Raw genomic sequence first — 11,816 nt, 5'->3', positions numbered from 1 at the left:
TATTTAATGATAATTCCACTATTTTGGAAGAGGTTTTAATTGATTATGACGATAACGTTGCTACCTATGATGACTATGGTGATGACATGTATGCTATAAAGAGCAACACTAACCATGAAACTTGTTATGATGATTTTAATGTCCAATTTGGTTATGTCAGTCAAGTATCTCATGGTAGTTATTTTGTTGAGTTTGGCTCCACTAATATTAATGAGAAGAAATTTTCTTATGTGTCGAGTAATAAAAATTATATGCTTATGGATCATAAAAAGAATGCTTTATGTGATAGATATATCGTTGAATTTGTTCATGATGCTACTGAAAATTATAATGAGAGAGGAACATATGATTTTATATATCTAAACAATATCAAGTTTCTCCTCTATGTGTTTAAAGTTTTGAAGTCATGCTTGTTTTGCCTTGCTATGCTAATTGATTCTTGTTCCCATAAATTGTTTTCTAACAAAATCCCCATGCATAGGAAGTGTTTGGCTTAAATGTGATTGCCATATGTTTCATGATGCTCCATTATGTTTCAACTCATCACTTTTATGTGAGCATCATTAGAATCATCATGCCTATAGCTAAAAATGTATTAAAGAAAAGCGCTTGTTGGGAGACAACTCAATATTTACCCCTACTATTTTTGTGTGTTCACATGATTAAGTTACTGTAGTGTTCATAATGTAAGGTGCATTTCTTCTAATTCCTCGTAATTACCTTGTTAGCCCTCCAGAAATGGGAAAATATATGTCTCCTGATTGTCTGTATCTCTCCTTCTAGCAAAAGAAGGAAAGTATATGTCTGTCGATTGCATGTATCTCTTACTTTCCTGGACTAACTGATTTACTTACCACTAACCAAAAAATTTGCCAAGGGTAATTTCATCTTAACATGTCTATAATTTTGTACGTCGGTCACCGTGCCGAAAATAATACACCTTACATAAAGGAACGGAGGGAGTATTTAATATTTTTCAAATGTGTGGTTAATATTCTTTCAAAAGCATTATGTAAATTGTTTTTAAATATATTTGTTTATAATATTTGCAAGTCTAAACGAAAATATAAATAAAAAACAAAAACAAAACATGAAAAAACGAGGTTGTGCTCCCCCCACCCGCGTGTTTGGGCGGGCCCATCTAGCGCTCATTAAAACGCGATGCAATCCTCCACAATTGACATTTATCAAACATGTATTGCAACTTTTTAGTGATTTATTTTTTGAATCCTCAAACACCTGGGACGGGCCAACAGGCACTCGATGGGGCCATGCCGTCGCCTAGTTGTGGCAAGGCCTAATAGTTTTCTTCCTTTTTCTTTTTTTTGCTTTTCTTTTATTTTTGGTTAATTTCTTTTTCTCCTTTTTTGGACTTTACCATTCTTTTGGAAACATGTTTAAAATATTTGAAAAGGTATTTGGAATACAAAAGAAAATCTTGTTTTCAAATATTGTTATAATATCTTAAAAAAATTCTCGAATCTCAAAAAATGTCCCCGTTTTCAAAAACTTTATTCACAAAACTAAGAAATTTTTGCGTTTCAATGAAAGTTCATAAATTTAAATTAATATTATGTGGTTAGCAATTTTTGGTAAAAATGTTCATAAATTATTGGGAGTTTGTTAAAAAATTGATATGGTGTTCAAGTTTGTAAAATTTTCATACACAATTTGATATTTCAAAATTGTTAGAAAAAATCAAGAAATGGTTAGGAAATGAGAAAATGTTTAAGTTGATTTGGGGCATTTCATGACAAATTGTTGACATTTGCCATGCATGAAGTGATACCAAAATTTGACAGTAGTTAGCATATTCATACTAGTTATCAATGCAAATTTTTAATGAATTCGGACACCAAACACACGTTGTGTCACGGCTGACTAGTAGTTTAGGGTTTTTTTCACCGAGAAAATGGTAGAAATATCAGATATCAACGAAATTTTGCAAGGATGCTTGCCATGGTGATGCCATTTTGTAGAAAAAATTTGTGTTTGTTTGGTGGAGGTGAAAAAAAGTGTTTCGAAACTTGCCCTACCAGCCTAGCCCAACGGTCCAGGTTGTACATGCTGTATTTTTTGACATGCATGAAATGACACCAAATTTTGCCAGCAGGTGGGCGTTAGTAGTCTCCCACACAAAATTTGAATGAATACAAATATTGAATGCACATTGCATCACGACCGACTATTATTTTGGGGGTTTTCATCGGGGAAACCCTAATTTTTTATAAAATGTCAGATATCAATGAAATTTGGCAGGGAAGCTTTCCATGGTGATGCCAATATGTGGAAAAAATTTGGATCCGTTTGGTGGAGGTAAAAAGAAGTTCTCCTAGACTTGCCCTACCGGCCTAAGCGAACGGTCCAGGTTGTACATGATGTATTTCATGCCGTCGATTAAATGAAACCAATTTTTACTAGCAGGTGGGCATGCCCATGATAACCCCTCATGCAAAATTTGAACGAATTCAAACACCAGACACACGTTGCGTCATGACCAACCAGTATTTTGTGAATTTTTCAACGGAAAAAACCCTAGAAAAAATATCAGATATCAACAAAACTTGGTAGGGATGCTTGCCATGGTGTGGAAAAATTTTGAATTTATTTTCTATAGGTGAAAAAAAAACTTTTCAAGACTTGCCCTACCGGCCTGCCCGAACGGTTCAGGTTGTACATGGTGTATTTCTTTTCATACATGAAATGACACCAAATATTGCCACCAGGTGGGCATGCCCAAAGGTAGTCCCCCATGCAAAATTTGAATGAATTCGTACACCAAACACCGTTGCGTCACGGTTGGCTAGTATTTACGGGTTTTCACTGAGGAAACCCTAAAAATTGTATAAAATGTCAGATATCAATGAAACTTGGCAGGGGATGCTTTGCATGGTGATGCCATCATTTGGAAATAATTTGGGTCTATTTGGTGGATGTAAAAAAATGTGCTTTGAGACTTGCCCGACCCGGCCTACCCGAATGCTCCAGGATGTACATGGTGTATTCCTTGCCATGGATGAAATGACACGAAATTTTTCTAGCAGGTGGGCATGCTCATGATAGTCCCCCATGCAAAATTTGAACGAATACGGACACCGAACGCACATTGCATCATGACCGGCCGGTACTTTAGGGTTTTTTCATCGGGAAAACCCTAGAAATTGCATAAAATGCTAGATATCAACGAAACTTGGCAGGGATGCTTGCCGCGGTGATGCCATTGCGTGAAAAAATTGCCATCTGTTTTGTGGAGCCGAAAAAAAGTGTTTGGAAACTTGCCCTACCGGCTTACCCGCACGCTTCAGGTTGTACATGGTCTATTTCTGTCCATACATGAAATGACACAAAATTGTGCCACCATGTGGGTATGTCCATTGTAGTCCCCCACGCAAAATTAGAACGAATTCGGACACCGGATGCACGTTGCGTCACGACCGGCCAGTATTTTAGGGCTTTTTCACGGGGAAACTCTAAAATTATATAAAATATCGGATATCAACGAAACCTGGCAGGAATGCTTGCCATGGTGATGCCATTGTGTGGAAATAATTTTAAGGTTTTCACCTGGAAATCCTACATATAACATGGAGTTTTTTTGGACGTTCTTGAAATGACCTCAACTTTGGTGAGTAGGTGGATATGCCCATGGTAGACATCCATGTCAGGTATGAAGAAAAAAACTATTTAAATTCAGAATTTAAACAGGTACTTAAAATTGTTATGTTAAAATTTTAGTATAACTAATAAATCCAAATTGATAAAATTGAAACCATTAAATGACTTTCTAAAAGAATTTACTAAATATTTGAAGGAAAAAAATTAAAATCACCAAGCAAGTTAGTTAGTTAAAACTTTAATTTTTTTATTCCAAAAAACATTTTGATTTTATGAATAAGTTTCAAAAAGAAAAATAATTTTTAAAATGAGGAAAATTAATTAACAAAAAAGAGAGGGAAAACGAAAACAAAGAATGAAAAATGCTTCAGGCTTGGCCCAACTAAGAGACGGCATCGCTCTGGTTGGGCGCCTGTTAGGCCGGGCCAAGCGCTCACGGATTTGAAAGAATTCAACCATAAGAATTGTCCCTTATTTTAAAACTTGTTCACAATTTGAAAAAAGGCCCCTATTTCCAGAAAAAATCACAAATTAATTTTTCCCTTTTTCCAAACTTTTCAGAAATTCAATTTCTGTTTGTTCAGTTTCAAATAATGTTCGCACTTTCAAAAAATGTTCCTATTTTCAATAAACAAATTCACCCAAATAAAAAATGTTCAGGGAAATTAACAAAAAAAATCATTTCAGTTTTTTCATATGCTTCTGATTTTTTTGAAATTCCCAATTTCTATTTTCTTGAAAAGAAATGTCCGAAATTTTAAAAATTGTTCATGTTCAAAATTGTGTTCGCTCTTTTTAGAAAAAAAAAATCATGTTTTAGATTATACAGAATTTTGGAAGACACAAACTTTTTTAAAAAAATTATGTAATGTTTTTAGGGTTTGATTTTCTAAAAAAAATAATTTTTTTAAATTTTGAAAGAATCCGTGTGCATGGCATCATCTATTTGAGGAGCTGCTAGTCAGAACTCTAAGCGCAAGTTAGGAAACTGGCGCTGGTGCGCATGCCAGCGGCCCGTAGCCTAATAGTGCGCAAGCTCGCTCGCCCGGTCACCAGCTTCGCATGCTCGCTCGCTTGCCCGTTAGCTTTGAAAAAGTTAATGAATTTTAAAAATTAAGAAATTTGAAATAAAGTTCAAGAATTTGAAAAAAATTCCTTGAGTTAAATTTTAAAAAGTTCATTTTTTAGAAAAGTTCATAAATTTAAAGGAAGTTCATAAGTTTGAAAATAAATTGTGAATCTAAAAATGGTTACAAGTTAAAATTTCAAAAATAATATGAATTTGGAAAAGGTTCATGAATTTGAAAATTGCTAACAGGCTAAAACTTTGAAAGGTTCATGATTATTTAAAAAATATATGTTTGGAAAATGTTTGCGTATTTGGAAAAATGTTTCAAGAATTTTTAAGAAGTTTACAAATAAAAGTTAAAATAAAAAGGGAAAATAAATAAAAAAGGTAATGGAAAAAGAAGGAGAAAACCCGAGCGGAAACATTCATAAAAAAGCCAAAAGAAAAGTAGCACGGAAAAACCATGCAGATCTGAACCGGAAATGTAGACAACAAGAAGAAAAGAAGTGGAAGTCTGCACAACAAGTTATGTATCTGAGTTGTTTACTGTGTTAGGAAATAACCTGGAGGTATTGGGTTGGAATCTATAAATAGGAAACAAAATCTAAATGGTCCGGAAAAGATGACATGCATCAGGGTCATGCCAGCTACGCTCTTACCAAAGAAGAGAATTGGACAAAAACCATCACAACTGTTGAGCAGCACATATAAAAAACCCACGCACACCACATCAAAGAGGGTCTCATCAAGATAGCACGCAAGTGTCATCAGCATCACTCCTCCCCTAGAGACGTCGTCGCCATCCCTAACTCTGAGCAAACGACTCCTACTTAACCATCAGCGATCGTCGACTACCCCTACAACATAGAGCATGCGTGAAGCTGCATGGAGATCTGCACCAAAATCCATGCATGGCTAGCGCCATGGAAGAACACCTAACAGGCCACCTGCAGCCAGTCATCGTACACCACAGGCCCCTACCACCGCAGCACCGATTCCATAGCAACAAACAAACCGACGTGATACCGTGTACATGCCGGAGAAGAACCGACTACCGCAACCATTGCCATTTCTCCGACTTTGCTCCCATCATCATTGTTACCATAGAAGTCTAGATGCCACAACTGCCGCAAAACACCGGTCCCGCTTGCCGATGCCGAGCTCCGGGACGAAGTCCCCAAGAGGGAAAACGACACACCACAGCTCCGCCATCGTCCGATCACAAGATTAAAGGTTGGCCGCGATGGTTGGATCTATGCACAAGGAGTGCGGCAACAAATCAGCGATGCCTCCAGGGAGGTCAACGATGGCCATAGCCATCGGCATCGCTGGTCACGACACAAAGTCGAGATAGGGACTTCATCCAAGCTCCCACACCACCTCAGCAGCACATCATCCCGCACCAGTGTTGGCAAGCCCATCAACCACCTCCACCAACGAAGCTGCCCACCGACAAAGAGGCACCGAGACCGCTCCAGCCAACCGCACCTTGCGTAACCCACTTGCGGTCAACCTCCAAACAGGGCCCACACCACCACCACCACCATCGAACATGCCACATCAGAACCAACACAGCCAGCCGCAACTCGTGGAGGCAGCTGCCGACCCTCCTACCACGTAGGTCAGCAAATCCGTCGAGGACTAGCTAAAGAAGGACCACCAGACATAGCACCAACCACCACGCCATAGCGAGCACCATGCCGGCAAGGCATGGAGGAGCACCGTCTGAGGCCATGGAACACCGTGGTCCTTGACCGTAGTCCAGGCGCCTGCTGGTGACGGCAAAAGCTAACACCTCACAACGGAGCCACCTCTCAGCGCCACTCCGGGCCTCTGACCCACCCGGGCTCCACCACACCAGCTCCAGATTCGAGCTTCGTGCTGCCCCGGAGACCCACGACACCCACGCCGCGCCCGGTGCGCGCACGATGCACCTCCCCGCACGGACACACGATCACCTATTGGCCACCCCGTACCAACTCTGGAGAAGATGCAGAGCAATAGTTGCGCGCCCTTGGGCGCAAACGCCTCCCCTGCGCGCAAGCCTCACCCTCCCAACGCGGACGGTCTCCCGAAGCAGAGCTCCCATGAACGACTTTGTCAGATCCACGCACCCGGTGATGGTTCCATACATCGGGGTGCCTCAGCCAAGGGGCCCCGGCCTTAAGGAGGCCCAAGGCAAGGGCCCACAAGGATGAAACACAAAGGAGGACATTGGAGACCTTCTTATCCACCAAGACAAGGGTGGTTGCGGAGGAGATTGCATATGTCTCTCTGTAAACCCTAGGTCTGTGCCGCCTATACAAGGGGAGGCCAGGGAACCTTCATTCCCATCTATTCTAACCCTAGCACGAGGTACCCCTACACCATGAATAATCAAAACAAGCAGGATGTAGGGTATTACTTTTCCGAGGCCCGAATTTGGGTAAAACCCTCATGTGATATCCGATATAAGGCTTCCGGCTGTGTTTGGACCCCTACTGAGGGACGGTTGTGCACGTACGGGTATACATGTAACTTGACTACTCCTCCGATATAAGATGTTCTTGCAAACTGTTTTAGCTTGCGAAAATGTCTTATATTGTAGAACGGAGGGAGTAGAGAAATGCATTTAACACAAGCCACTAAACCTTGCTCTGATTGCACGGACCCTTGCACATGCAGCTGTTTGGCCCATTTACAAATCACCTTATATACAGCAGCATAAATGAATATAATAAGTGAGCGATTACAATTTACAAGCGGCCATATTAGTGAAGTTCAAATATGGTGGCCCAACCTGGCTATTGAACAAACAAACATATAATTTCATCACCAGCTCCCTTGCTACACAAGATACCATACTAGTGTTGGTGTCCTTTTCTTCTGAAAGTTCATACAAGCACGTTGTCGTTTTTTTCTGTTCTGTTCTGTTCATTTCAAAGACCATACTAGTGAGTGAGTCTTTGGAAAGGACAAGCACTACCCTCCTTTCACATTCCATGCTATGGTTGCATTTGCATCACCCTAAACGTTCCAGGCACTTTCTTGGATACCAGCATCCTTCATCATTTCAGTTTACACTTTATATCTGCACCCAGTAAAATAGCTCAGATTTTAGTACAAATAAGATGGCTCACTAAGAAATAATTAAATACCAGCCCCAAACCCCTTGCCCTTCCCATCTTTTTATTACACAGATAAACTATCAATAAATTCTAATGCTAATATGCAATAGCACCCAAGTTATCTGTTGCTTTTATTACAGGTAGTCAGGTCAAAAGTGTGTGTTTTTATTTACAGGTAGTCAGGTACTGATTTCTTTGTCTATATAAAGGCTCCAACTGCTACACATATAATATGCTTAGGAGCTTAAAAAGTCACACCTAATCTTTTTGTTTTTTAACTTACAAAGTCCTACCTAATCTTTTTGTTTTTTAACTTACAAGTCTTACCCAGTCAGTTTTGCCGAGTGGAGAAAAAACCCTCATATCATGACAACCCCAATTGAATTAGCCCATACTTGTTAAACTAATTTATCTTGCAGCCTGTTTGAGAAGAGTTGAGGAGAACAGAAACCTTTGCTTATGGTTTGCATCTCAATGGTAAGCACAAGGTTCCTCTTTAGTAGAGCCTTACAAGAAATTCAACCTGCTAACCTATAAACAACCGATAAACATTATCTTGATGCTGCCCTCCTTGTATCATTTGCATGACCCCTATAGAGACATGCCCCTAGCCTATTTAGGTAGAAAGTGTTTGGAGGCTTGCAGGGTTTCCAAAAGGATTAGCAACATGCCAAACAGAACGAGGTGTTTGGATACCGGCCATTCGTCGGTACTAATAGTATTCCAATACAAAGCATTTGAAAGTTATATAAGGACCACTCCGGTACTCTCTTTTCTAAAACAAGCTGTTTTCCGGCTACTGCTTAAGCTAATGTTTCTTCTTTCATTTTCATATTCACTCAAATTAACCAATGCATCATGCCATCAGTCATTTGTGTACGAACAGAAGTTACCACAAATCGCCCGGATATGTGAAGATAGTGACACATAATGCACCCCCTAACTGCTTGTTCGGTTAATCCTCTCCTCAAGAGGATTGGAGGGGATTGGCAAGGATTGGTTAGTATATATTTTGACTTATAAGAGGTTTAAATCCCCCTCAAACCCCTTCAATCCACTCGAATCCACACGCAACCGAACAAGTCCTAAGTTATCTGCAGCAATATACGAATTTGCAAAATAGAAAATGCAAACACGGCATGGTCTGGTACAGTAGTTACCTGCATCTTCAGATATTCAGAGACCCTGGTGTGTGTATATGTAAAGCAGAAGCCTGGGACTCTATCGGCGGTGAACTTGGCAACTGCTTGCAGCGTCTTGTTCCTCATGTCAACTGCAAGCACCCATGCCTTTTCGTCCTGGTAGTCAACTTTTGCCATGAGGTAAACAACTCGACTGTCGTGCAGGCAGAGTGTGGGATGGCCTGTTTGGAGCCTCACCAAGGTTGGCTCGGCTACGCCTTCAAAGTGCACCAGTTTTTCTCCGACAGTGATCTCAGAGGCGTCGAGTTTGTAGTCCTGGTGCCAACAGTCCCCATGCCAAGGACCAGTAGCACTGGTGCTCCATATGGCAACGGTCCAGCCATCAGAGATGTAGCTGCCCCTGCTGGACGAACCTGGCATGGTTCTGATCTGCAGCTCGACGTAGTAGATGCGACCATTAATGACCGCGATGTCGCGAGCGTTCCTGGGGCAGCCTCCCAGCTCCCTTGTTGGCAGTAGTGGCGGTGGCAACGGGATGTGTTGAAGCCGTGGTTCCTCATGGAGGACGTCGCAGAAGAGGATACCGTGCCAGAGGTCAACCCAGGCCATGGTGCCAGCGTCGCCCTCGACGGTGATTACCTTGCGGTTGACATGGCAGTGATCCATATGCTGTTGCTGGTCGAGCGAGGCCTGCTTTGTGGTCCATCCTCCGCTCTTGGAGTCGTAGAGATGCAGGTCGTACTTGCCAGGTGAGGATGTGTAGCAGAGCGCCACGATCAAGTAGGAGTCGCGGCGGCGCAGGATGCCGACGTGCGAGTCGTCGAGCGAGAGGGAGGAGGGGACAGGGCCCGGCAGCAGCTCCAGCGATGACGCCCCCTTCTCACCTGCCCCCAATTTGTATACGAAATAATCATACCCGGACCTGGTGCGCGCCGAATCGGCGCTGGCAGGGACGCCGAGGAGGACGAGGTCGGCCTCCGTGGTGACGATGTAGGGAGCGGAGGCGCCGGCGGAGCGGACGACCTGGAGGCGAGAGACCCCGGGCGGGTTGGCGGCGAACAGGGTGACCTGGACGTCGTGCGCGCCGCCGCTGGTCCTGCAGGAGGCGGTGGTGTCGTTGCCGTCGCCGTCCGAGGCCGTGTCGACCTGGAGGTTGAGGAGGAGGCTTGGGTGTAGAGGAGCACCATCGCTGGTACTGGTAGGCGGATGCCGCTGCCGCCGATCCATTTTCTCTTGCCAGATCAGGTCCGTGCCTTGGTGCTCCCGCAGCGTTTACATCGGATCCGCGACGGTGTCTTCTCCGCGTCGTCTCTTGCTGCTTGCGCTACGAACAAGGCCTGGCGGTGGCATGGGTAGGGGAGACGGCGGAGGCGGGGCGCCGGCGACGGCCTATTTTGTCTATGACCTGCTACTTGTTTTCTGTTTTTCCTACTCCAGCAGCAAAAGGCAATCACAACTTGACAAGCTATCGGACTCGCCAGCCTAGTAGGAGTAGTACGGTGGAGACACTCCACTGCGCCACGTGTCAAAGAATAGGCGAAGCAGGTTCCCGGCAGTCGACTTGGCTTCTTCGACCTCGCCAACTCCCATGCGACTGCGAGGCTGAGACAACAATGCACGCGATGCCCTCGGCCAAGAGATTAGAGCATTACTAGTAGTACCCCTAAATCCTCAAACCCTCAAAAATAACCGTTTTTCACGGATTACAACAAAAAAAATGCAAAGACTAGAACCCCTAAACTCAAACCCTCAAAAAAAAGTAAGGGTCCAACCCTCAAACCCAATTTCAAACGGTAGAAGTGAGGGTTGGAGGGGGGCGCTCGACCCCAGCCCGCACTCCCTTCCCCCGTCGCGCGGGAGGGAAGTTTCCCCTCCCCAACCTCCCGCTTCCTCCCTCCCACGCCGCCGGCCGTCGCCCGCCCCAAATCCGGCCGGCCCCCCGCCTCCCCTCGACGCCGCCGCCGTCCCGCCCCTGCAACACACTCCCCACCACCGGATCCGCCGTTCCCCGCCGCCCCCGGCCGCCCCGCCCCGCGGCCCGGCCCACGGCCGTCCCGCCCTGCGCCCCGGCCCCCGGCCGGCCGCCCCGCCGCCTCCCGGCCCGGCGTCCCGCCCCCCGGCCTCCTGCCCCGCCGCCTCCCGCCCCCCGGCCGCGCCCCGCCCCCCGCCCGCCCGCCTCAGCCGTCGGGCTCCCCGCAGGTATGCTTTCCTTTCTTTCTTTTTGTTTTATTTTTTTCATTGTTGGCACTCACAATTTATTGTTTGTTGTATTGTGTAGATGGAGGTGAACAACAACGACATGGACTCGTTGTCCGATTCGTCGGGTTGGTCGTCATCCAACGATTCGGACATCGATGAGTTGTTGCAAGACGATGACGTCGAGATGATGAGCCTCCTCATCGACGTGCAATCCTTTAAGAACCGCGTGAAGCTGATGGATCAGAGGAGAGGGTCGAAGATGGGGCGAGTCACCATCTACCGGAACCGCGCTCTCGGACACGAATATTTGATGGAAAACTACTTCTCCGAGGTACCTACGTACCCTCCTCGTCTCTTCCGCAGAAGGTACCGAATGCGGCATAGTTTGTTTGTGAAGATTGTCACCGGTTGTGAGGCCGCCTCATATTACTTTAAACGTCGTAGATCCGCCGCCGGTATCATGGGGTTTAGTGCAGATCAAAAGATATCGGCGGCAATGCGGGTACTCGCTTATGGCATACCCGCGGATTATACCGACGATTATTGTTTTATGCCAATTGTGATGGAATTTGTGATATGCCATATGATGAAATGTGTGCTATATGAAATGACAACTTTAAAGATTGGGGTTGAGGCAAAGACTAGAACCCTCAAATCCAACCCTTAAAGCAGTTTACGGGTTGG

General features: G+C 44.4%; 1 protein-coding gene across 1 annotated transcript; it reads right to left on the bottom strand.

Annotated features, from left to right (window-relative positions):
- Window positions 1-7,309: 7,309 nt before the first annotated feature.
- LOC123083337 (uncharacterized) lies at window positions 7,310-10,375 on the bottom strand. Its single transcript, XM_044505402.1, has 2 exons — window positions 8,952-10,375; window positions 7,310-7,754 (listed from the first exon to the last, which is right to left on the bottom strand). Exons 1-2 carry the CDS (start codon window positions 10,158-10,160, stop codon window positions 7,749-7,751), a joined length of 1,215 nt encoding a protein of 404 aa, XP_044361337.1. The 5' UTR covers window positions 10,161-10,375; the 3' UTR covers window positions 7,310-7,748.
- Between the last annotated feature and the right edge of the window lie 1,441 nt (window positions 10,376-11,816).

The sequence above is a fragment of the Triticum aestivum genome, chromosome 4A (assembly GCF_018294505.1).
Source record: "Triticum aestivum cultivar Chinese Spring chromosome 4A, IWGSC CS RefSeq v2.1, whole genome shotgun sequence".
In the NCBI taxonomy this organism is placed as follows: Eukaryota; Viridiplantae; Streptophyta; class Magnoliopsida; order Poales; family Poaceae; genus Triticum; species Triticum aestivum.
The sequence above is the reverse complement of the archived record's forward strand: the minus strand, read 5'-3'. Positions and strand labels throughout refer to the sequence as shown.